This window comes from Phyllostomus discolor, chromosome 10 (genome assembly GCF_004126475.2).
Source record: "Phyllostomus discolor isolate MPI-MPIP mPhyDis1 chromosome 10, mPhyDis1.pri.v3, whole genome shotgun sequence".
NCBI lineage: Eukaryota > Metazoa > Chordata > Mammalia > Chiroptera > Phyllostomidae > Phyllostomus > Phyllostomus discolor.
Window position 1 is genome coordinate 23,668,182 of NC_040912.2, and position 27,811 is coordinate 23,695,992.

Here is a 27,811-nt window from a genome sequence, read left to right on the forward strand (position 1 = left end):
TCAAAAGCTAAAAGCCAATTTTGATTTTCTTTTGCAACACAGTGACAGACTTGATTGCAATCTCATTTTCGAAGAGTCTGGAATACAGTTGTCCTTTGACTCACTTGAAAACATTGATCTTTTAAAGATGGTCTTGACTCTAAGTAAATTCTATTCCTAGAATCCTTCCTTTCTTCCTCCCACAAAAGTTTACTGAACAACAATGGTGTGTCAGACAGCGGCCAAGGTGATAGAAATAATAAAGATGAGTAAGAGGTTTTGTTGCCCAGAGGAGCCCGTGTTCCAGTGAGGCAGACAGCGGTGCATAAAACCGCCCTGCAGTGGAGAAGGTGTATCATAATGTTCATTGGGCATGTAAATGTGAAGGGAAGAAAACTGAACCATGACAATTCATAAGGAGAATTTTTTTAATGATTAATATTTTTTTTTCTATAGAGTTGGGCTACAGCATCCCCCATGCTCAAAGGTTAGTACGGCGAATCTTTAAAAACAAATACTTCTCAACGTAACTTACACTGCTCTTTCATTAAGATAACCAATATTGAGGACTACATCCTTCAGGAATAAACTTATGTTTGGAAAGCAAATTTTTAAAACTTTACTCCCAAGTGAACTGATTAAGTTGCCTCAAATATCTATTTCAAGTTGAATGCTATTTTTCCCAGAGTGAACCCATTAATCTTCACAGTTTTATTGGAAATTAATTGCTCATTAGACGTTCAAGTAACACATCTCCTATGGCACATTAATTTTTCATGCATGAAAAAAAGTTGACTTTGCCTCAAAATACTTTTGATAGAACAATCTACAAGTTTTAGGGAAGGCCCCTACCCTCCCGAAAATGACAAATACCTTGAAGAGCTGAAGGATAAGGACAGGTAAGGTAAGGAATAGAGGGATGAGCACTCCAGGTAGAGGGAACAGGGAGAAAGTTCCAAGTCTGCTGAAGCCCAGGGACAGAGAAGACAGGAGTGGGAAATGGCACAGAAAGGCAGGCTGTACTCGCTGTTAGCCTGTTCTGGTTCTAGCATTACACAGTGCTCCCGGATGGTCACTCCACACATGCTGTGTATTTGTCCTGCTTCTTCTGTGCAGTTGTGTCCCAGAGGAAACAGCTTTGTGGTCAGCGACCGGCAAGCCTAGATTCAAATCCTGACTGATACACACAGTGTCCAAAGCTGTGCAACTCTGGCAGGGAGGCGGGGGGGATCACTTGCCCTCGCTCCACTAGAGTGTAAGTTCCAAGACAGCAGATTTTCTGCCTTGTTTACCACAGTATCCTCCGGCACTGGTGAGGCTATCACATCACACATAGCCTCTCAATGAGTATTTCTGAATCTATGAACGAATTCCCTACTATATAAATGTATTGGAAACAAAAATAAAAATAGTTTTCTCCCCTTTAGTACCTATTAAATAACAAGGATTTACATGCCTCCTATGTAATCACCACAAATGCCAGGCAAGGTAAGTATTATCATTCCCATTTCCCATTGAGGAAACCAAGGGCTGGACACACTGAGGAACTGCCCTTGGTCACACACTAATAGAGGAGGAGCCAGGTTTCAAACTCAGCTCTGACTCCAAAGAATTCTCTCTCCACTGTAACACATGGATAATTATAATTGCTCATGATCAATACAGTTTGGAGGCTTTGCATCCTTTTCCAAAGTAACTTAATTTTTGTCCAATAGATATCGACTCAGGTATACAAAACGTCCTAGGTCTACCTTGCAGAACTGATCCCAAAGCAGCCATCAAATCCGGAACAGGCCAATGGTGCTGCTCCCTGAAGACTATTTATAAACACACCAACTGCTTTTCAGTTTCCAAGCACCCTGACAATGTTCAGGATTTGTTGTGTTAGATTTCCTAAATCTCATGAGGATACAGAAATAGTTGAGGACACAAAGGGGTATTGTGAAGATGTCACAAAAATTGCTTTCTGAGCAACATAAAATTCTGCCATTACCCTGGGATGACTGCTCTTCAAAATAGCTCATGTAAAGAGGATTTATGATCAAGGTCCGTGGCTTTCTCAATTCCTTGGCAGCTACTAACACAAAAGCTTACTTTCCGAGAAAAAAAAAATAGCCTCTATTTGTAAGAAGAAGATTCATAAGGTCCGTGAAGGACTCTTGAGGACTCTTGGGAATGTTGAGAGTTCAAACTCAAGAGACTGAAAAAAATCCTAGTATGCTGTTAAATTGTATATAAAAATTCTGATATAATGCAATAGTTAACAACAAATGAAGTTATACATTTAAGTTTATAAAAATGAGAAAATAAAAGTTAATGATTTCATAGTCACATTACGTGGCAACCATATTGATAAGTCAAAAAATATATTAAATGTTTCAAAAGTGTTTTCATAATAGAGATGCTCAACAATTACAAAGGAAATTAAAATTCTCTATTGCACTATGAGAGGGTTTTTAAGAAGTTATTTTACTTATTTTTTAATTACTGGTATGCGTTTTGTCACAGACAGAAAATACATAAATAGAATGTAGCTTTCCTTTATTCAATTTTATCTTAAAATAGGATATGGGATGGGCAAACATAGGATTACAGTTACAAGGACAGGAAACAGTCTGTCCTTGTATTAGTAATTATTGTATTATTTATTTGTATGACAACTGTAAACCCACCTTTGCCCTCCCTTGTATAAACTGTATATTCTGCATTTCACCACAGTTTGAAATGCCTTAATATAGTCAATATCAAAACAATAATAAAACAGGAATTCAGCACTAACAGGCCTTTGAGACTGCGACAGCATTTTAATTTTGTCCCCTCGGAAAGTAGGCAGCCTGAGTCATCGTTAGGACTCGGCACACAGGCAGCTACCCCATAATGATTCTGTGGTACATGTTTCACGTACACTACAAGCAGCACCATAAATACTGTGCAGTGTTTGATTTCTGGAAATCTGCATGGGAAACTTAGGAACAGTCTGTTCTTTAGGAAAACTAGGCTTTCAACATCTAAATGCCTTATTTAAACTAAGATTTACTTAAAAAGTTAATGATTTTAATGATTTATATGTAAGAATGAGGAGAGAGAAAACTACTGAAAAATATCCTCCCTTCCTTTTACCTTTCCTTCCTATTTTCAGTCAATAATTACCCGGTGAACACTGACTACCTACCACATGTTCAGAGCAGAAAGGAGAACAGAGCTGATCCCTGCTCTCAGGACTTTTGTACACTTGAAATGTGAAGATGTATTGAATTTTTTAAAAATAATTTTAAAAAGATTTTATTTTATTTTTTAGAGAGGGGAAGGGAGAGAGAAAGAGTGGGAGAAAAACATTAGTGTGTGGTTACTTCTCAAGTGCCCCCCATGGGGGATATGGCCCACAACCCAAGTATGTGCCCTAGACTGGGAATCGAACCTGTGACCCTTTTGCTTAGCAGTCCAGTCTCAACCACTGAGCCACACAAAAACCAGGGCAGGTGTATTGAATTTGTCTCCTACATTGTTTATAGCTACTCAACAGACACCTCCAAGCTTCCTCAGTAAATCAGATTTTGTTATGAAATGCTGCAAACATAATCATCATAACCATAATTTAGAACACTTACGAAGACCTCTGAAGAGTCCTGCCCCATCCTGTCTTCCCATCTTCCTTCCTCCCTCCCTCCTTCCCTCCCTCCCTCCCTTGTACATGGAATTGGATATTAACCACTCCCTGGTGTGTTTTTATATTTTAACACTTTACAGGAATGACATTATATTATATATTCTTCTAGGACTTGCAGTTTATTTTCAACATTACATTTTGCATGTATATTTGTGTTATACTTTCTTAACAGAACATAGGTTTTGGCTCAAAGCTAGCATCGCACACTAGAAACATTACTGCTACAGTCAGGGTGAAGATAAATATACCACTATTAAGTAATCTTGTTTTGGATATACTTGCAAATAGTACTAAGCAAGAGAAAAAGACATGAAGTATAAAATTGTAGAAGAGGAAGTAAAACCATCCCTATTTGTGTGCACCTGGAAATGTCAAGAGATCAAATGAAACACTGTTACAAACTAAGATAATTCAGTGAGAGCCTTTATTGATAACATGAGGATAATCAATGGTAGGTAACAATGCAACATAGATTATTCAAAGCTTTTAAATTCTGTATCTACATTCTTCTAATTACCTCCCTAAATTTTAAGACTGCTTAAAGCAAGAATACTGCCCACTATGTGTATTTCTAAGAAGAGCGAATCATTAAATAAGTAGCTCACATTCAAGAGATAAATCAGTTGCCAACCTACAACAAATTTCAATAGTCTTTTCCAGGCCAGTCTTCTCTGTTAACAGCCATAAGATTGTAGGGCTAGGAGGTACCTCACTTAGAGGAGGGGTCATCTGACCCATTCTTTTAGCTCTGCGGACAGAGGAGCTATCCTTGGCATGCCTGACTTCCCCAGGGCCCCGCAGCTCTCCAGGACCAAAGCTGGAATCGGAATTCATGTCTCCTAAGGTGCTGCCTGGCACTGCTTGCTGTGATGAGTCAGTGTTGACCATAATGAATCAATGATTTTAAATCAAATGTTGGCAAAAACAGAGCATGTATAAAAACAAAACAAGTTGGTGAGGTTTGTGTTTGTATATGTACATATTCTGTGAATTGAAGTGATCCTATGTTGAAAAACCAAGTTGTGTGATTTTCTTACACCAGACACCCGCAAGAGCACAATGGAGAACGTGTAGGCTTTGGCGCCGCACACACCTATCTGAATCCTGCCTTGGCAGTTACTATTGGTGCAACTTTGGGCGGGGCACGTGACCTCTCAGCCTCAGTTTCTCACCTGTAAAATGTAAAAATAAAAAAACCCTAAACTCACAAGTGATGATTTGGGAAATTAAAAATAGAATTATGCACACAAATTTTACCAGTAAAATGCTTGTAACAGTAGGTGCTCAAAAAAATGGCAGCTATTATTAAGTTTAAGACATATTTCAAAAAAGTGTGGTCCAATGTTGAGCTCAGAAGTACATGGTTGAAGTGCTTTTTTCTTTTTACAAGAATAAAAATGCCAAGTTTCAGTTCCTTTTCTAAGTACAATTTTAGCATTTCAATAAAGATGCTAATTATTATATGAAGAAGCACACAAACTTGCACATGTAATATAGAAATGTTTTCTATTCATTGCTTAACCTACAAATATATGAATGTCCTCAGTGTGCCGGGTTCTGCTCCAGGAGCTGGAGAAACAAGTGGTCAACAATAGTATGTCCTTGTCCGCATGGATCTTAAATTCCCACAGGGAAAGATACACAGTACATTGTTAAGAGATAAATAATTTCATATTTTGATGTAGTAGGAAAAAAAACAGAGGGAAAGGATAGAGCACACTTTTTCTTAAACAAAGTAGTCAGGGAAGTCCCTCTGCTTAAGAGGTGAATTCAGGCTGAAACCTAAATGATTTGAAGGACCTGGTCACGTAGGAAGAGAACTCCAGGTGTAAGGAACAAGGGCAAGGGCCCTGCAGTACAAATGAGCTCAGCTGGTCTGCACACCAGAAAGGTCAGCATACCTGGCAAGAGATGAAATGTTAGGTGAGACTACAGCAGCCATACTGGTTATTCCATTTGCAAAAATAAGAACCCATTGGGGGTTTAAGAATTTATGTAATATGATTTGATTTTGAGTTTTAAGCATATTGTGGTTGCAGTACAGAGAATAAGAGTAGAGGTTATGTTAGGTTTATAAAAATAAGTAAATAAGGGAGAAGGCTACTGCCATGGTCCAGATCAGAAATGATGGTGGCTCCAAGTACTACAGCAGTGGTGGGAATGAAAAGAATTACGATATGGGTGGGAGTCAGGGCAGGCTGATAGGCAGATAGAGGGAACAAAAGACAGTTATTAACAATGATGCCTTTGTTTTTTGGTACCCAAATATGGTGGAGGTGAGTTGGGAAAAATTATGCGAAAAGAAAGTTCTGATGGGAATGAGGAAGGATCTGGAAACAATGATTCTGTTTTGATATTAAACTTGAGACAATCTTTAGCTATTTGTTCAAAGCTCCTTATTAGAAGTTTTAAGTCCCAACACAGCAATATTATGAGACTATATGCAATCATCTAGGCAACAATATACAAACAGAGAAAAAGGGGTCCCAAGGACTAAGCCATGATAATAAAACTTAGATATAGTGGGGAATTCAGCAAAGATATAGGAAGAAAATTAGGGAACTATTGGGGGGGGGCAAGATAAACCAAGATAATAAAATGTTTTGAGAAAGAGGAAATGGTCAATATAATTAAATGGTGTTGAGTGTTCAGGTAAGATTCAGACAGGGACAATGACTATTGAGTCTGACAACAAAGGGATTTTAAGTGACAAGGCATTTTAATTGTTAAGACAACCACTTCAGTGGAGTAGCAGAGATGAAAGCCTGGCTGGAACAGTTTAAACAAGGACTGGCAGATGCCATTGTGTACTTCTGCTTCCCTCCTTAATTTCGGAGACATGGATGTGATGACTGGAAGCACGGTGGGAAGACCAAGAGAATCATAGTAAAATTACTCTTGAGAGCCAGGGCTTTTTGTTGAATATTGCATTTTTGTATCTCCCATATTAATCAAACTTTTCCTGCAGCATAAAATACCCCTCCCCTAAAATCAATATGCAATATATTCTTTCTCCTGGTTTCTAAGACTTTCAATCTGGATAAAAAACAGAAAACAACTCCAGTGCTGATTTGCACAAAGAGTGAGTTCAATGCCTTTACTGTGAATAGAACATTCTTCCATCTCCTTTTACATTTTCATCTCCTAGTTATGCTGAAAATGACCGTATGGAGCTGTATATATGAAAGAAACACATATAGCAGACTTCTATAAATGCTGTTTTTTAAAAAAATGTGTATATATTGCATGGGCCAAAAAGTCTGTATGGTTTTTTTTTTTTTTTGCAAAATAAGACACTTTTTTCATTTTCACCAATAAATTTATTGGTTTGGATATTTTGAGTATGTGGGCTATTTCTGTGTGGTGTAACATTGTTCTCAGTTAATGTCTTGATTTGACAGTTATCAACTTCAACTGGTCTATCTGACTGTTGAGCATTGCCCAGTGAGAAACCGCCAGCACAAAACTTTGCAAACCACTTTTGACACATTTGATCAGTCATGGTACCTTTTCCATACACTGCACAAATCTTTTATTGTGTTCCAGTTGCATTTTTACCTTTCTTGAAATAATAAAGCATAATGTGCCAAAAATGTTGCATATTTTCTTCCATCTTTAAAATGGAACAAAATTCACCAACTTTAATTTTTTAATGCATGCTAATATGACAGCTGTCACAAAACACTCTAACAAAATTGTTTTTAATTAAGTTAAAGGCTAATAAATGCTACTAGAGCCATCTTTTGGAAAAAACAAACTTACTTTTTGGCCAACCCAATTATGTTGCTTTAGACACCCAATCATAAACAGTCAAATCAGAATAATCTTCCTGATTTCAATATAATGTTCAACCTCAACTTAATATTCTGAGAATTTTCTCTGCTTGACTTAATGGGGAGGTATATAATATTTTGTACTCTTATACTTATTTTTTTAAACATTTCCAGTTTTGGAGGAAGTAGAGAAAATGGAGGTACTGAGCACAGATAACTATTTGGAAGTTTTCCTGTAGTATAAAAATAAAAATAGCTAAAAAGTGATGATGTGATCAATAATTGGAACCTAATCAACAAAACAAACAAGCAAGCAAAATAGAACCAGAGATATTGAAATTAAGAACAAACTGACAGTGACCAGAAGGGAGGTGGGAGGAGATAATGGGGGGAGAAAAGGGAAGGGTTTTTCAGGAACAAATATATAGGACACATGGACAAAACCAAAGTGGGGTGGGATGGAAGGTGGGCGGTGGGGATGGCTGTAATGGGGGGAGGAGTGGGGGCAAATGGAGACAATTGTACTTGAATAACAATAAAAAAATACAAAAGAGTGGAGTCTGTGAAAGACTATTTTATCTGATATTCTTTTGTATTAATTTAAAAAATAAAGGCTTAGATCATAGCAAAATTGTTTACTTTCAAAATATAATTTTGTAGTATGTAAATATAATATATAATTATAGGAAATGTGTAAAGCACTAGAAACTATATTATAAAACATAGTGTTAGAAGTCTAGATTTTCCAATGAAACATTTTAATATAATTAATTTAATGTAATTAATAATGAAAAATTTAGGCCCAACATATTCAAGAGCTTATTTGCCATTGTTTTAACAAAAATTTTTAAATATTAAATGTTTTTTATTTTCCTTAGTTTACTTTCTAATACTAATAAACAAGTTTAGAATATGGTAATGTACAGCATAGAGTATAGAATAAAACTACATGAAACAAAAAAAATAAAAGGGTTAGTATTCTATGATATTGTTAAATTACTGTTTTAATGAAATAGGATTATGGTACTATTACATATATCTATAATACATGCTACTTTTCACATTCATTAACATTACAATGGTAAAAACAAAGCACATGATTATTTGATTAGAAAAATAGGCCTTTAAATAGTTTGACTAAATTAAATATATTAACATAAAATTATTACAAAATTGCTATGAAACTATGATAGATGTTTTAGGACAACAGTAGTGTTAAAACTGGAAAAAAATAAAATGCTTCCATAAAATATAACAAGTGACTAAGCAACTTTATATTATCATAAAAATATTTTGAAAATGCTAAATTCTTTTCTGCCCAAGGGAAGTAATTCCCTAACAGACATTTTGGAGGTTGGTTCATTTTCAGTCTGTTTAAGTTTATAGCAGTGATAATGATATGATAGTGGTTTTTAATGTGATATGAATTTTTCAGATATGAGGGCTATATGCACACCAGAATATTTTTCCTTCTAGATCCTCACCAATAGAGCCAATGGAATTTTTAAAATATGACAGACAGACAGACAGACAGAGCAAGTGAGAACACATGCCTATAATGGCAAAGGAATCTAAGGAGGACTTTTACCATATTCTAAAATTCTCAAGAATATTTGCTGGGACCCATCAAACCAGGTTAGTTCCCCTGCTTCTGGTTTTAACAGTTCTTTGGGTTCTTCCTCCAGAGCTTTCATGTCATTTGTCTGTATTTTCTGACAGACTATAAGCATCATGAGGACAGGCATTATAGACTGTTACGGACACCTAGTATTCCCAGCAACTGTTATTGGGCCTTGCACTTAATAAGATGCTCAGTAAATATTTGTTAAATGAATGCAAGAAGAAAAGCTAGAAAGAAATACACCAATACGTTAATAGTGGTAGTCTCTTGGAGAGAGGTTATGACTTTTGTTTTCTTCATCTATTTTTCTACTTTTTCCAAGTGAACTATAAAGAATATGTATTCCTTGCATAATGAAAACAAAGTACTTAACAGATTTAAAACACAGCTCTTAAACTAAGTTGCCATTTAATTTCTTACTGAATATACCATAGGTAAGTAGCATTATGAAAATAGTAATAATTAAAATAAATTAAGGCTGCATGGTTATGTATAGAAAACATTCATGCTAAATGAAGTTTATCTTATTTACAAATTACTATAACATACCATCTTAAAAATTATTTAAAGCATATTTTAGTATACACAATATAGTTCAATAAAATTTTACCTTTCATTCTCAGAAAAGACAGTATCAAGTCAAAGTCAAGATATGTAAATTTGAATTCCCTAAGCATGTCAAATTTTTCTAACATAACTAAAACCTTTTTTATTCTAGTTATTAACTAATATATATCAAATAGTGCAGTGTTATCTTGTTCTTATTCTATACAAATATTTAACTTTAAAAAATACAAGCAGCCCTGGCTGGCATAGCTCAGTGGATTGAGCATGGACTGCGAACCAAAGTGTCACAGGTTCGATTCCCAGTTAGGGTACATGCCTGGGTTGCAGGCCATGATGCCCAGCAACCACACATTGATGTCTCTCTCCCTCTCCCTCTCCCCCTCCCTCTCTCTTTCTCTCTTTTTCCCTCCATTCCCTCTCTAAAAATAAATAAATAAAATCTTTAAAAAAATACAAGCAATACTAAATCACAGACCTACATTTTTTTCTGTGAGGAGAAAAATCTAGATTTTTCAAACTGACAACTTTTATCCACTAGCCATTATATCATTAATGTAGTTTCTCACTATGTTTATACAGGGTAATTTTGAGAATTAAAGTAGAAAACTCTGAACTATTAAGATGAGCACTATTTCACTTCTTAATATATTTTAGGAGTTTCCTGATGATCTTGTGTGTATGCGACTAAACTCAATGTGGCTAAAACCAAAGCTTACTGTTATGTTCTCCCATCAAAAAAAAAAGTCTTCTCTAAGGTAGTCTTTGACTGTGAGAGGTTAAATTTGTCATATTGTTTGTAATAAAATACTGCTTGCCTTACTTTAATATATGGAAAACACATATATTTTCCTTCAAGAAGGGAAATGCTGATGTTATCTTGGTTATAAGCTTGCTGCTGAAATGATTTAGGTAGTTTTCTCTCTCGTACAATACCACTATAAGGCCTTTCTTTTCAAGCAATAAATTATAGCTGATACTTCAAGCCCATTTTATCTCTTTTAGTTCCGAAAAATGAGAAAACAAATATTTATTCTATATAAACAAAACAAACACAAGATGTAGATAAAAATGATCCAGTATGGGGCAGTGAATAATAGCTGGATGCACCACTACAAAAACAGAAAAGGGCATCAAGCGTTTACATTTGAGGATCTCTAAGGTTACTGAGAAAATTTAAAATCAGTAATTTTACATGTTTGGGATTCATGCTTTTGCATCGATAATAAATTTAACATTGTTGTCTACAGCACGTTAGAGAAAATGCAATAAAACTACTTGCTTTAACTCAGAGGCACCTGTGACAGTGAAACAGCAAAAAAACTTGTCTAAGCAATTCTAATGTTAAAAATAATGAGTAAAACTATTTGTTCAAGCAAATCACTCATTTTATTTAGCCATTTCTGATATAGATATTCAAAAGGTGGCCACCTAAAATTTTGTAGGCAAATAATTCTCACAGTCTGAGAACTTGAGGAAAATATGCTAGTATTTTTATTCTTTCATGAAGCAGTATTTTTACATTTCATGAGACTGCATAATAAGGAAATGAAGTATCAAGCAGAAACAGCAATACCACTAATATAGTGATAGAAATACAAAACTCACAGGTGCCAGGAACAAATAACTTGAAACTAGGTTTAAAAAATCTAACACAAAAATACTAAAAGATTCACATATACCACTCACTGATGGAAAATGAAGCTGGCAATATCAAAGAATAAATCTGTATACAGATTAAACCTCCTATGGGAAATATATATCAAATTATGCTCTTGATAAAAGTCAGTCTATTATATAACACAATGCAAAAAAAAAATGTTTAAAAACTTACATGAAAATATGTCAAACAATAAGTCCACATAGGTAATCATAGAAATTATACAACATTTGGGAATTTGTGGTTAAAAGAGATCTAACCACAAATGTACATAAATGAACACTGAACACCAGGACCATATAGAGGAAAGACCAAAAGGATTTGGAGACAGAAACTCAAAATCCTTATCTGGCCCCTGGTACTTATTATGGGTCTTCAACAACTTGTTCACAAATTTCCTGAAACTCCAAATTTCCTAACCACAGAGATAATCTGGAGAGGAATGAGGTCTAAGGAGAAAGCTGACCAGCTGATCTATAAAGGCACTTCTACATTTAAATTTTGACTCCAACTACTCTAAATAAATAAGTATACTATTATGAATAAAACTTAAGGTGACACTGGTATTTTCCTCAAATAAACTTGGGGAACAAATTCTCTCCCTGTGTCAATGCTTTATAATTCTAACAAACTGATTTTTTTAAGGGAGATATTACTTGTTTTAGGGTAAGTCTGAGCACATACCACCTATCTAATGGGCTCTGTTATTAGAAAGAATTTAGTATCATATTAAATTCAACAACACAGTCCTGAATTAAAAGATGCTTAAAAATACAGTATCTGTGTAATCCACTGTTTAAAAATTGTGAAATAGTACTATGCTTTAATTTCATATTAATCCAGAAAAAAGTCTCAATAATCAAATTTATAGACGATACTGTTTTTTTCAAGCAATCTTTTTGACAGTAAAGAGCTACTATAAATTTTTAGGCATTTCTTACTCAGGTTATGAAATATCAAACATACATTCAATAAAATAGCTTGACTTTGCTCATAAATCAGGATAAACATGAGATTAACAATACTAGTAACTACAATAATAATAATCACACTGATATGTGCTGCCATTTATGAAGGATTTAATGGGCTGGAAATTTTGCTAGGCATTCTACATATGCTATTCTCCAATCTGCAGAACATGCCTATATAGATTTACCTTTATTAATGAGGAAATTGAAACTCAGGAGTGGCACAGCTACTAAGTGGAGGAGTAGATAGTCAAATCCAGGTTTGTTTGACTACAGACCTCATGCTACTAAGGTACATTTCACTTAGTTTCAATTTTATAGAAATTGGCATATATTACCTCACAGGTAATAAATAAAACAGAAATAGTATTGGCTTCTTGACATTTATGTGACAAGACTGACCATATATCAAAGATGTTTCCCAGGAATTAAACATTTCTCAATGTCAGTAAGTAGCTGGGAACAATGTCAGATAATACCAAAATTTGCAACCTATTGCCATCCTACTGGTATGAAGCCCTTCACTTTAACATGAAGTATAGAAACTTCAATGTTATTACCTGAATCTCTTTCAAATCCTAGCATTTGAACATCTTTGCTTGAACTTCTAGTTTCTTTAAATATTACTGTATATTTTTGCAGTCTGTATTAATATTGTATGGTGAGAAAAAAATGGATTTATAAATCTATAGTGCACCATTGCTGAACAATAGAAGATCACATCACAAAAGCTTTAAAAAAGTCTACACAAAATTAGGATTATTAGCAAGTTATTATTTCCTGCTAGATTATCTGTATTTGCTTCTAGGTATGTATCCATGTGCCTAGACACCAAGCAAAACTATATAGACCTACATGTCAGTCAGGGTGTATTATAACAGCAAGCATGCTCTGCTCTAGACAAAAATGTGAGTTTAGTGAGTTGTGAACAACCTATGTCTTAAAGGTATAATTTAAGAAAGTCATAAAATAGGGCACATCACAAATAGCATGGACGAGAAGGTTGCTGCACAGAGCTACATGCAGAGTCATGTGTGGGAATGTATACAGAGTGGTACTCATTCATAGGGACGTGTGCAGGGTGGTATGAAGGCACATGTAGGGATGGTGGTTCCCAGTCAGAGGTCTTTGGAAGTTCCTGCTCCAAATTAACCATCTGATAGGCCAACTCATCTCTACCATCCTGATAGGAATCCAGAAGTCAATGTCACTTTTTTATGGACTGGCTGATCAAAAAGTACATCGGTACATTAAGTCATATCCTAAGGAATATTTGATTGAACTCTCATCAGTTCTAGAAATATTTACTGTACTTTTTGTATACCTACTACACCTTTAAAAGGTACCAAAGTTACTTGTCATATATTTCATTTTTTTGGTAATTTACTTTTTATTTCTTTCAAAACAAAGCTGAAGGATTGGCATACTCCAGATATTTGTCTTAACTTTTTAAATTATCCATGTTTTAGGTTTAGTGTAAAATAGATACATTATTCATTTAAATACAACTTTTGAAAATCCTTCATATTTGATTTCAAACCAAAGGCTGATGATTTCTATTTGCCTTTAATTTCCTTTCAATATGAAGTTCATCAGAGTGTGTCAATTAGTTAACTTAATTAGGCTGACTTGATTAAGCCCTTTTCTAGGTCAATATGTAAAGTTACTCAAATTGAGAGCAGAGTTTGTAAAATTAATGTTCCTGTGTAATGCAAATGACACTGAATCATGTATTAAATACTCTCCAAATATCAGAAGAAATAAGTATACATTGAAATAAAAGGTGGATCTAAAGGTTTAATATCAATAAATGTCTAATTTTTAATTGAAACAAATTATTTAAATAGTTTCTCTTAACGTGTTTCTTATTAATAAAACCGTAAATTTATAAATAAATCAATTCTGTTCTAGGGACAAATTTTGCTTTAAATTTTGCTTTTACTCAAAACTAAGTGCTTTCTATTGTCATTCCAGTAGAACTGAAAGAACATATCTAAAAAACTTTCTGCTATAAAACAAAATTTTGCTTATGTATATAAACATTGTGAATGCAAAAAAAAAAAAAAACACGTATGTTTTACAGACATTCCTACTCCCTGAATTTCTGTAATAAGAATATTTCCAAGGCCTTTGCTTTTATTAGAGTTTTTTACTCATACAAGAAAAAAAGTAAAATATTTGTCTAAAAAACAAAACCCTCCCCAAGCTGTTAAAACAAGTAATATATAACAACCACATACTTGTGTTTGGCTAGATTACTTGGGTTCCAGAATCGCTTGTTACATAAGCTCCAAATTCACTTTAAAAGGAGTAAAATTTTTAAAAATTAATTTTTATATTATATGATTCAAGTCAATGAGCTTAAATTGTACCAACAGTGAAGTAAATGAAAATGAAACTTGAAATTAAAAATAGAAGTCTTCAGGCTGTAAAAATAAGTTCTCTGTGCCCATCCATCCCAAGGTGATCTAAAACTTTGTGGATACTTGTATTTGCCCGCACTTATGGATTAATGTCTCAAATGAAATCTCAAATGAAGTTGATTATAATGACTGATTCCAGTAACAAGTGAATCCACTTTTACTTATTAATTTAATAGTATGCCCACTGACTTTGCTTAAAAGAAATTTTTAATGCTTACTATGTAATGTCATGAGAAAAAGCAGGGAAAAAAGTCATTTATGCCAGTGTTTCTCAACTGTTTCTTTAACATCCCCCAAAGAGTCTTTTAGAAACTTTTTCCCAAATTTGCCATGAAATTTTAACTCCACATATGTACTGTGTATCTGTTCATGTGCATATGTAAAGTTGTACTTTATTATAAAGAATAAAAATAAAGCAGAACTTATTTGATACAAGATTATGAATGACTAAATATAATTTTAATCAAAAATGAAAACTATTAATATGTAACTTTATAACATTTCCTGAGTAATCTTTATTTATATTAATTATAATATATCAAGTTAAATATGCAAATTATAACTCACATAAAAATATAAAATCAAGTCCTAACAAGTAAAACTATTTTACTTGTTAGTAAAATACCTAAAAAATTAAATAGATATTTAAAATCATTTATAGTGAACCCTAACTTTTGCTTGATAAGAGAAAATACTAGGCTGGCTGATGTAGCTCAGTGGATTGAGCACAGGCTATGAACTGAAGTGTCATAGGTTCGATTCCCAGTCAGGGCACATTCCTGGGTTGCAGGCTAGGTCCCCAGTGGGGCCACATGAGAGGCAACCACACATTGATGTTTCTCTCCCTCTCTTTCTCCCTCCCTTCCCCTCTCAATAAATAAATAAATAAATAAATGTGTCAAAACTAGATTTATTAAAAAAAAGAGAGAACATACCTAGTTGCTAAATAATCATATGACATTTTCATTTCAGTACCTGACACAATTAACAATGGATTAAATTATATTTGTAATGTTAAAATATAAACTATAGTCTATTTTTATTTAATTCTAAAGCCCTAGTCATACACAAAAGCACTGAGGATCAAGCATAAACAACACCCAGGAGAAAGCAATGGCGGCTGACAGGCACACACACGGCACCACATGTAAAATCACTCCAAGATCAAGCCACTGGTTGAAAGTTACCTGCTCATGACCATCTGTTTGTCATTGTTTTGTAGTACTGATCGTGTGTACATTTAACACACTTCCCAACTTGGTGTCAGTACTACTTGGGTGATACCCAGGAAAACCAGAGAGATGTTAAATACTAACAAGAAGATATTATAAGAAAACAGAGAGTCACAAACCAATTAAGTTTGGTCTCTGCTCCTGCAAGAACCAATTTTTGCCCCGTTGGGGTGACACTGCTCCCACTGAGAATGCATGGCATGTGTGGTATGACAGTAGATCTTAAAAAAATACACATGGGAAAATAGTAACAAGATGTTAGCAGTGGCTAGTCCTGAATAATTTTTATTTTCATCTTTATATATTACTTTATAACAAGCATTACTATTTATAATGTTCAAAAAAGTAATTAAAATAAGTATGACCATGTCTACCACAGACATCGTAAGTAGATTAACTAGGCTTTTCGTCTGAATACCTAACTACATGTCTAGACAAGTTTCATTGACTAAATTACAGAATTTCCTAGTCTCTAACTTATGTTTACACAAATATAAGTTATATATTTAAATTTGTTTCTTTTTTTTAGCTTAGATAATGAAAACATGTGCAATGTACCAAATGTGATAAGCATGGTTAAGACTGGTAAATGCACTTCTAAAAGTTTCAACACTTTCTAGGATCCTGTAATAATAGAATATGGCAAAAAATATGCCCATCCTGCACTGTCATTTTTTTAAGGGAAAAATAACCATGCAAAATTTAAACATGAAGAAAAATGTAATCCATGTTTTGCTTGTAAATGCTGACAAGAAATTTCTGAAAATCTGGCTTCTTTCACAGTACAGAATACTTTATTATGGCACTTGTGTTATTTGTGAGTCAAAAGTGAATAAATACGCTAGAATAAAGAGATGAAAAAAGCCAACAAGGCAAAAAGCCAAATACTAATCAAATACTAATTTTTAAGCCCAAATAAAAATGAAGAAGTCTAAGTTCTTTCAGCTTGCATCCTGAAAAAGGTTATTTGTAATTAAAATGCTGACAGAACTACTTAGCAGCAGCATCGCCAGGGTGTCAACAATAGGACTGGCGCTGTGGAAGTCACAATCGCTGCTGACTGTACCCAGCCTCACACTGACCTTAATCTGTAATGAGAAATGAAGGAGTTTAAAACAGAAGAAATTCGAACAGAGCTGATTTTAGAAAGAAAGGACAAGAAGCTAGGCTTGAAATAAGATGTTGGGAAATTTACACTGTTGTCAATGTTACTTAGGTGCACCCAAAGCTTATGACTAATTATTTTTTCTACCATTCCCCACCACCTGTTTTTAAATACCATTTGACTTTAATAAGACAGGTCTGAATGTATCATGGGTTAATTCTTTACCAGTTTTCATATATCATCCTTTACCTTGGTTGGCCAGCTGAAAATTATACAAGCTATAAATTAGCTTTAAACAAGCTCTGAATCAGGTTAGAACTGGTTTTCAAATTAAAGAGCCTTCAGTATATTACAGGGTACTGTCATTTTATTACCTCAATCAATTCTGTGTGGCCTGAGGTGGAAGGAAATGAATGCTGTCCTCATTTGCAATGGGTTTATCTCTTACAGCAGGCTCTGGAAACACAACCACAGCAATGAATTGAAAGCTAAAGTATATTTAACATTACCAGTGCAGGAAATTGTTACTCCTTAACAAAGATGCGAGTTTCAATGGGGGAAAAAAATCCACATTTCTTTACTGTGAAAAATATACAAAAAATTAACACTTGAATAAGCTTAAATTTTATAGTTTTAAAAATCATAAAGCTGACATTCTATTAAAATAATTTTAATGGTCCTCAAATAAAGAAAAAAACACAACAGATGTGCCATTCTTAGTGTTTCACAAGTACCAGACATAGCTATATATTTAATTTCTATGTTTGTAAAAACCATTTCATTTCTTTTTCCTGTGCAATTAAATAGAAAAGTGAATTAGGTACTAGTCAGGCTCATCATCATTGTTAAGAGACTCTACAACACAGACAAAAAAGCAAAAAAAAAAAAAAAAAAAAAAAGCTAATGAGTAGGTCTTATTTATTACAGAGGAAATGAGGCCCAGAGAGAACAAGTCACCCCCAAATCTATACAGATACCTAGACAATTGATTCTGAGCCTGTGTTCTTGAAGAATATTTGACTAAGAATATAGGGACACTGAGTACATCTAAGAGACTTTAATTTCTCAGAAAACATTGTTTATACCAGAAGTAGTAATGAGAAATACTGAGTGGGGATGGAATAAAGTCAAGTTTAGAGGCCTCAGCCGAGTATGTAAGTCAAGACAGAGGTGGATTCCAATGCCGGGAGACAAAGAAATCAGCGAGTGCTCAGTGAACACAGGCAACACAAGAAGGCCTTCAGTCTCCCGACAAAGTTTGCTCAGGGGACTATGTGTTGCTCTACCTAATCGTTCGCTGTGTGTCCTTCTATAGTCTGAGTATACTCATGTTGGTGAAAAGTAATTTCAGATATCTATCCTTTCTCAGTAAACTTGTTTTTAATCGTTGAACAGGTTTAATGATAATAATGACAATCATTTCTGAAGTGCTCAATGATAGAGTAATAAATGACTATGGAAAGACCACTAATTAGCACTAACCTGGTCATTAACTAGCTGTGTAACTCTGAGATTAACCTAAGCTTATTTCTCTGAGTCTCACGTTCATTGCTGTAAAATAAAGCATTTTGACTTTTAATAATCAATATTTTTGAATTTACTTTAACCCTTTTAAGTGGAAGTGAAATCAATTTGGTGGAGATTAATCAGCATTTTTGATCCAAAAAAGAACAAAATTTTTAGCATGGTTTTATTCCATGAAATCTTTAAGTCACATATAACAAAGTATATAAAATAAACCTCATTGAAAAAGTTTGGAAATCACTGGTCTAAATGATAACTTCTTTTCTTCTGATTCTTAACATCCTCTAAAGCAGGGGTCCTCACCTTCCCAGGCCAGGGACTGGCATGGGTCTGTGGCCTGGTAGGAACGGGGCCACACAGCAGGAGGTACGCAGCAGGCCAGCGAGCCAAGCTTTATCTGTATCTACAACAGCTCCGCTCCCCATCACTGCATTACTGCCTGAGCTCTACCTCCTGTCAGATCAGCAGCAGCATTAGATTCTCATGGGAGCACAAACCCTACTGTGAACTTCGCATGTGAGGCATCTAGGTTGCACACTGCTTATGAGAATCTACCATTTGATGATCTGAGCTGAGGCGGTGATGCTAGTGCTGGGGAGCAGCTGCAAATACAGATTATCATTAGCAGAGAGGTTTGACGGCACAGAGGCCATAGTAAATCAACTGTTTGCAGACTCATATCAAAACCTTACCGTTGAGTAGCAAGTGACAATTAAGCTGCATCTGGTGGCAGGGTATAAACCCATCCCCCACCCCAGGTCCATGGGAAAAATATCTTCCATGAAACTGGTCCCTGGTGCCAAAAAGGTTGGGGACCACTGCTCTAAAGGGCTTCAAACAGACCTCAGTAATTACAGATGCATGACATAATATTTACAACCCTTCATAATACGGTCTCAATCTAACCTCCCAACCACTTTGCATTAAAAACATTATTAGCTGAAAAGACTATACCTTTCTCCATTGAATTGCCTTTGCTCCTTTACTAAAAATTAGTTCCTTTTACATATATATGTAAACTGTGTGTGCGTATATATGGAGAAAGAGTTCTCTGAGCTCTCTATTCTGCTTCAGTGGTCTATATGCCTGTTCTTTTGCCAGGACCACATTATCTTGATTCCTGGAGCTTTACAGTAAGTCTTGTACTTAAGGTAGCTTCAGTTCTCCTACTCGGTTCTTCTCCTTCTATGCTAGATTGGCTATTCTGGGACTTTAGACTTTCCATAGTAACTTCAGATCAGTTTGTCAATATCCACAAAATAATTTGCTAAGATTCTGATTGGAATTGTACTGAATTTACATGTAGTTCAAGCTGGGAAGAGCTGTCATCTTGACAATATTGAGTTTCCTATCTATGTACATAGAATATTTCTCCACTTGTTTTGTTATTTTTTTGTTAGAGTTTTATAGTTTTCCTCATATGGATCTTGTATATATTTTATAAGATTTATGCCTAGGTATTTAATTTTTGGTGCTAATTAAAAATGGTATTATAGCTTATATGTCCTATTCCAGTTGTTCATTGCTGGAATACAAGACAGCAATTAACTTTTGAATACTAACAAATTCAAAGCACTGAAACACTTAAATGTCACATGAAAATAAGAATCCACGCAGAGACCTTATAATTTTCACAAAAATTAACTCAAAATGGATCATCAACCTAAATGTAAAATGCAAGGAAGATAACATTAGGAGAAGATCTAGGTGACCATGGGTTTGACAATGACTTTTTAGACAACACCAAAAGTAAAAAGTAAAACACACAAAAGAAAAAATTAAGTTGGACTTCATTAAGATGAAAAACTCTCTGCAAAAGATACTGATCAGAGAATGAAAAGCAAGCTACAGACTGGGAGAAAATATTTGTGAAACACATGCCTGATAAGGCCTGCCACCCAAAATACACAAAGAACTCTTCAAACTCAACAGCAAGAAAACAAACAACGTAATTAAGAAATAAGCAGAAGATATGAAGAGACAGCATACTGATGGGAACAGAAAATGGTGCAGTCATTTTGAAGGAAAGTGGCACCTTCTTACCAAACTAAACATACTCTTCCCATAAGATCCAGTAATCATGCTCCTTGCTTTTTCCCAAACGAAATGAGAACTCCTTTATGTCCACATAGAAGCCCACAGTACATGTTTATAGCTGCTTTATTTAAATTCCCCAACTTGACAGCAACCAAAATTATTGTATTACACAACAAACTAAGTGTGTACACATCTAGATGAACAGATAAATCAACTGTGGTACATATTGTATGATTCCAACTATATGACATTCTGAAGAAGGCAAAACTTCAGAAACAGTAAGAAGATCCGTGTTTTCCAGGGGTTTGGGAAAAGGGACAGGGGTAAATAGGTTACAGCCTACTGGATTTTAAGGGCAGTGAGACTATTCTGAATGATACTATGATGGTGAATATATGACAACATACATTTTTTTTTCAAAACCCACAAAATATACTGTTATAAAAACTGAGTCTTAAGGTAAATTATGGACTTTAGTTAATAACAGGGCAAAATCAAAATAAATTTTAAAACACATTAGTAACTATTATTAGTGGAATTACTACCTTCAAACTATTATGCAGTTTCCCCCATACCAATTGTACACATACTGTTTTTCTACAAAGATTCTACTATGTTGCTTCAAATACCACAAAGGCCTTTGAAGTATGGTCTACAGTCACACCACCCAGAATGCGCCCGATATCACCTAAAGTATGGTAGTACATTGTAGCATTATACTTCCCTGGCTTCCCAAAATTAGATCTAAGCACATGCTTTGTAGAATGTAAGCTGTACTGACATGTGTTAATTTCCATGCATGATTTGTAGTCATTCTGCAATTTGCCATGTTTCCTGCTGCAGTGCTTTGGACCATATATGTTGAAATAAAACTGTCATCAGCTTTATTTCATCGGCCCTTGGGTCCCCGAGTAACCACACGTAACCATATGTAAATACTGTGTCTTCCAACCTATACTTCCATGAGAAGCCAACAAGTGTTAATCCACTAAAAATTTGGTATTTTTTGTGTTTATGCTGTATAATCTAGCCTACCCTAATTTACATTCCTACCAAACTCTACCTAGTTTTCATAATTCCATTCTAGTGACATGTTATTCACAATTTCTTTTTGATTCTTGGAGCTAAAAAACAATGTTCTTCATCTCTCAATTCCCACAGTAGCTTATCTGTACCTTCTAATGGCATTTAATACTTTAAATTTTGTATTATAATTATATGCATACATGCCTAATCTGTCCTTCAAGAACATAAATTCTTTAAAAGACCAAATCATATCTGATTATCTTAGTATATCTGTAGCACCTAATAGATATGGCATCCCTTTTGAATACTACACAGGTTTTTATTCAATAAAATGGGGTTCCTAATGCAGATATATGGGTAGGCTCATCAAGAAAAAGAAAATATCCTGGCTGGTGTAGCTCAATGGATTGGTCGTGGCTGCAAACCAAAGGGTTACTGGTTCGATTCCCAGTCAGGGCACATGCCTGGACTGCAGGACAAGCAACTATACATTGATATTTCTGTCCCTCTCTTTCTCCTTCTCTATAAAAATAAACAAAATCTTAAATGGAACAATACCTGTATAAATAAAAGTTACTGTTTGTTCTCAAATTTTATGGATGAAAAATACAAAATAGACATTGTCTTTGAGATTAATGTTACACTCTTTTGACAACTCCAGTGTTCTCCCTTCTGGGGGACAGTTTCTTTTTAATTTAAGACTATCTCTATTCCATAGAAATCCTCTATAAACTACAAGTACTCTTAAATATTCATAGAAATGCTGAGTGAACTAGATAGGATCAGAAACTATTCTAAGAAAGGGTATTATTTTAAACTTGCTCAATAGATATTTTATGTCATTTACACCAATTCTTTTCTGCATATTTGGGTCATGACTGCAGGCATTTACGTTTCAGACATCATTTGTTGTGTCAACAAGTAGCCTTTGGGCATTTAATGCAAAAACTAGAACCCACCTGTACTCTTCCACTGCCATTCAGCAAAATAAAGGTTTAAAAAATAACTCCAATAACAAGTAATAGGAAACAGGCTAACAGAAGCAATTTTAAATCTATCTTAGAAAAATTATGTGTAACATTCTAGCTCCTTGTCTTTGAGGAAGTATGAGACATGTTCTCTGCCATAAGAGTTTGCAGTCTAGCTGGTAAACAGAACCTAGGCATATAAAGATGAATAAAAATATGAAGAAATATCTACCAAATACCAAATGAACAGTCTAGCAAAACAAATGCACAAGAAATTTAGTCTAGTCCCAAGGACTGTAGAGAAACAAGGATTTAAGCTGGACATTTAATTTTTAAAAAGTCAGGACAGGCCTGATGATATTTATAAGAGACAGAAAGGAGGAGGGAGGGAGTGGGAAGAGAGAGGGAGACAGAGAGAGAGAGCTATGTGGATTGTTAGCTTGGGGCTGGATTGTAGATGGCCTTGAAATTCAGGCATGAAACCCTGACATCTGTCCCATAGTATGGGCAATGGAGAGGTCCTCCCTTGAGTTTTCAAACTTGGAGGGACATGTGAAAAGTCATCTTCCAAATAGGCTGACTTGGAGAAATACTTCCAAGATGGCTTAATGAGAAGAGAGACTCTGAAGAGAAAGATGTTTTGGAATAAAGAACAAAAGTAAGTGACTTATTTTTTTTTCTTCTGAGATAAGAAACAGAGATTGAGGTAGAAAAAGTAACAAAGATTGAAGTAGGAAAAGTACAAAGGCTATTTCTCAGGTTGAGAGGAGATAAAATGAGGATACGACCCTCTTTTCCTCAGTGAAGTAAAAGACAGAGTCATTGATAAGTGAGAATGCTGGAAGTAAAACCGAGACTTGAGATATGTGGCAAAGATCTGAAATAACTGCTGTGAGAAGTCTGATAAGGGGCTCACACGATGGCCACGAGGCCTGGTGTAACTTAGGAGGCACACAGTTATTGTGGACCTACGTTCATGATCTCCTCCAGTTACTTCTGGCCAGAGGAGACACAGTTGAGAAGAATCAGTACGGTGGATCCAGAGAAAGTTGAGGAACTGTAATAGAGGGCTATAATGTTTTATGAAAGTGTACATTAAAATGCCACATCATAGTTTAAAAAAGAAGCAGGGAGTTTAGTCGGAAGGAGGAGGATGTCCTGGAGGTTTGGAGAAGAGCGGAGGAACTGGCAGGAAGTGTTTGAAAAGGTGGGAGTCCTAAGGAAAAAAGGCCATGGTGTGAGTCTTGGTGACGGGGCATTTGACATGCATTACAGGGCTCAAGGGGTGCATGAATTATTTCTCTCTCCATCCCTCATAACTGGTCTAAAATCTCTTTTTTAACAAGATATGCACTGAAAAAAAGCATTTCGGAGCAAAAATTGGTCTGGTAATTCAAAGGAGAAGCCTGAAGAATGAGGAGAGGTGAGACCGGAGAGTAAGGATTTCTTTAGAAGATGTACTTTCAAGGAAGCCCCTACATAAGAAGGATTTTCTGAAAAGTACTCAGAGAATTGGTCCCCTGGGGGTGTGAGGGACACAGACTGCGTGGTGACGCCCATCTGTCTAGCACAGTGACAGAGCAACAGAGACGGTGCAGGGGGGACCACTGCTCTTCTGAGCCTGCAAGGCAAAGGTCTGCAAGTGCTTACTGAGGACAAGTGATGACCCATGAAAGACAGCAGACTCCAGTTGTCTAGAAAGGCATCTAACCACAGAGGACAGCCTAGTGGGAATGAGGTGATACAGATCAAAAAGGAGGAAAGAAACTTAAGTTCTGAAAGTGAGTTATAAGTAACCCACAGGAGAAAGCATCTCTCACATCAAGGGAACTGCTAGTAGGAAAGCTCTAGCAATGACAGACAGCGAAAACCCACAAAGGAGGCAGGGACCAGAGGCAAATTCCAGTCAGGAGGCCCCTTTCCAAACTGCAGACTTTCCAGTTTGAAGTAGACCTAAGTAGATGGTGAGAGGAGAAGCTTTGAACGGGGTGAGAGACTAAGCTGGGCAACATTTTTGATATATTTTTTAAAAGGCTATTAATACTTCAGGGAGAGTGGAAAACAAAAAAAAAAAACAAAACAAAAAACCCGTAAGATATGCCCTAGAGTGATTTGAGAAAAGATCCAACAGAGCTTGTTTAAAGTCACTGGGCTGAAAGAGTTAAGTTGCTTTCTATTTGCATCTTGTCTTGAATTCAGGAAAAATATTTACCTTATATCTGAATAAAAATGGAAGACTGGCCTTTTAAAGATAGGAGTCTGGATAGCCCTGAAAGCATTTCTTATAGAGAAAGACCAATTCCATTGGTCTCCTTCTGTACTGTTTATTTAAAATTAATTGGAAGGGTTTTGGTTAAAAAGTGTCGATTTCAGACTGCAAGATTTTTTTTTCAAATTGCTATAAGGAGTAAAAAATAACAAGTAATTAACTATAGTTGACCATATTGGGGAACTAAGTTCCTATGTTTGAGAAGCGTTTTACTGATAAAGGAACACAAATATACTTGATAAATAGAGAGAGTGCCATGTTTCCCAATGCTGCTTTCATTAACTCAGGGGAAAATGAGGAAGGGGCGAGAAAGTAGAAAAGAAGAAAAATGTGGAGACTTGGAAACAAATCATGCAGACAGAAGGTTTACCTCACGCACAAGTTAGATTCATGAGTAGCAGACTTGGGAGCGCTCCAGCAGAAATGGAGGACAAGACTACACTTAATATAGTCTTTACTCCGTACACAGGTTAAAGCTTCCACACTGTTGCTAATGTCACAGGGAAAAGGTAGAGGAATGTCTAAGTTATATAGCAGTTTGCCTGCTTGTGAAAGAGAAAATGTTTTCTATAAATACTTACTTGATTCACAATCTTAAAATGGCTTAAAGTGGAGAAAAATTAGTGGTAAGTGAACTAATGACTGGATCCTGGAATAAATGTTAAAGTGGGTTATTAAGTAATAATGTTTTGTTGCTATATATGTTGAAACTGCAGCATTAGAATAAGAAAATAATGCTTAAATACCTCACATTTATTACTTGCTTTAAGCTCCCTATACATCTGTGCTTTGATTCACAAATATCTGGTAAATTCAGAAATCTGATTTTAGAAACAAAATTTACAGAATACTACTTGCCTTTAAAAGTTAAGAAAAAAGTCCAGTCCCTCAGGATCACAAAAGCGGACTAATAAAAATGCTCTGATGCGGCCTGAACTTTTCAAAGTGATTCTTAAAAATTTTAACCTCTGTGAGCATACTTTAAAGAGTTTTCAAACCAGTGAAGCAGATAATCATTTGTAGGCATTATGGAAGGTACAGTTAACAAAAAACCAACGAAACTGCAGTGAAGATATATCACTACAACATAAACCTTTAAGAAACCTTCAGAGAAAACATTAAAATAGATTGCATCTTAGGTGACCAGAGTTTAAATTTAGCATATGAATAGATTTCAAAAGAAAAAAGAGAACAATCCGTTAAGGCTAAACAACTTGTAGAAGTCAGAGACCACAAAAGAACGGAGATGGCTGAGCTAGGTCACAGGTGGGAAAACCATAGAGTAAAAATAGTTAAATATATGAATCTTTATCTGTCAAGGAGGAGGTACACATTTTTTAACTTTTTATAGGTGAAGTAACCATTTCATACTATTCGATGAACAAAGAACCCAAAAGAGTCTAAATTGCATTATAATTTGTATTTGATCCACCGACAAACAAGGTATTGTTTGTGAGTAAGAGGAATTTTTACTGCAGAAGAATGCGGATACTGAGGAAAGCAAACAAAATCTTCCAGTTTGTACACAAAGTGGCTGACACGGCATGAATCAGAATACTCTTAAACTATCTTTGCAAAGAGTTTGAATGTGGTTGGTTTTAGTTTCTTTTCACAATAAAGGTTTTCAAACTTCACGACTCCTAACATTAAGAAGAAATATTTGACTCAGCTCAACTACAGGGTTTTGTGCCTAATAAAAAATTCACTTTTAGATCTCCTTCCCTTACCCTCCCTGCAAGTATGACAGATTAGATTCTGCTGGCTCTATATAAATCATCCATACTGTCAAGTGGCAACTTTCTTAACACAGATACTTATTTCGTTGACTTTTATGAAGAAAAAGCCTTGAGGAGTTACAGTCTATCTTCCACACCTTACAGTATGACCATCTTTAACCAATTTGTTTGTTTTAAGAATAACCTCCAGGTTCTGTGCCCTTAGCTTGTTAGAAAGAACAAAACAGATCCTCCTTAACAACAAAAGTACTTTTCCTTTTCCTATTAACGGTAGTGCTTATTTATGAACAAAAAATTATCTCAGTTTCTATATTATGAAAATCTATAATGGCTTCAGGACAAAATCTAATTGAGAATCTCTTGCAACAAAGAAAACAAAATACTTATTTCAATATATGCACAAAAGCAGGTTTCTAAAATATAGGCAGATGTGGGTTTGAATCTCTCTTATACCACTTATTAGCTGTGTAATCCTTAAATTCTTTAAACTTCATTTTTTTAAGCTGCAGAAAGGAGATAAAAAGCAGTAACTATCTTACACACTGTGGTGAGAATTAAATGGGATTATACATTTTAAGTGCTTAGATAATGCTAGGCACATAGAGGTGCTCGATAAATGTTAATTGCTGTTATTACTACTATGGCACTTTCTTATTTTAAAATTGTTCATTTTTTTTTGACCCAGCAATTATAATGAGAGTATATGTATGCAAAGAAATATTGTACAGTACTTTAAAATTCTGGTTAGAAAAATGTATTTAACATGAAAAATTATTCTGTATACAATTATGTGGAAAAGACCATTAAAACAGAATGTATATGATTGTAATTTTTAATTAAAAATTTGTTTAATTACAGTCAACATACAATATTATAGTTTCAGATGTACAACATAGTGATTAGACATTTATATAACTTACAAAATGACCACCTCAATAAGTCTAGTACCAATGTGACACCAAATATCCGTGATTGTTTTTATAACTGGCAATTAGTACTTCTTAATCTGTTCACCTATTTCACCCAGACTTGCAACTCCCAAACCCCCTGGTAACCATCAGTTTATTCTCTGAGTTTGTTTCTGTTTTGTTTGTTCATTTGTTTTTTATATTCCACATATAAGTATAATCATCTTTCTTTGCCGACTTATTTCACTTAGCATAATTCCCTCTAGGTCATCCATGTTGTTGCAAATGGCAAGATTTCATTCTTCTTTTATGGCTGAATAATATTCCATTGTATATATGTACCACTTCTTC

The 27,811-nt window shown here is 34.9% G+C and overlaps 1 protein-coding gene across 4 annotated transcripts in view; it reads right to left on the bottom strand.

The window, feature by feature from the left end:
* The window catches only part of PHF14 (PHD finger protein 14), a 183,221-nt gene that overhangs the window by 24,954 nt on the left and 130,456 nt on the right, over window positions 1–27,811 (bottom strand). The window contains exon 18 of one of the 4 annotated variants that reach the window (XR_004899612.1): window positions 17,367–17,448. The exons of 2 other annotated variants lie outside the window; for them this stretch is intronic. Coding sequence is in view for 1 of the 2 variants with exons in the window: in XM_036010575.1 (XP_035866468.1) it covers window positions 17,437–17,448 (12 nt within the window). In the remaining variant the exon portion in view is untranslated. Of the gene's footprint in view, window positions 1–17,163; window positions 17,449–27,811 lie in introns of those variants that run through there. One more of the 4 variants, XM_036010575.1, reaches the window with a different exon arrangement.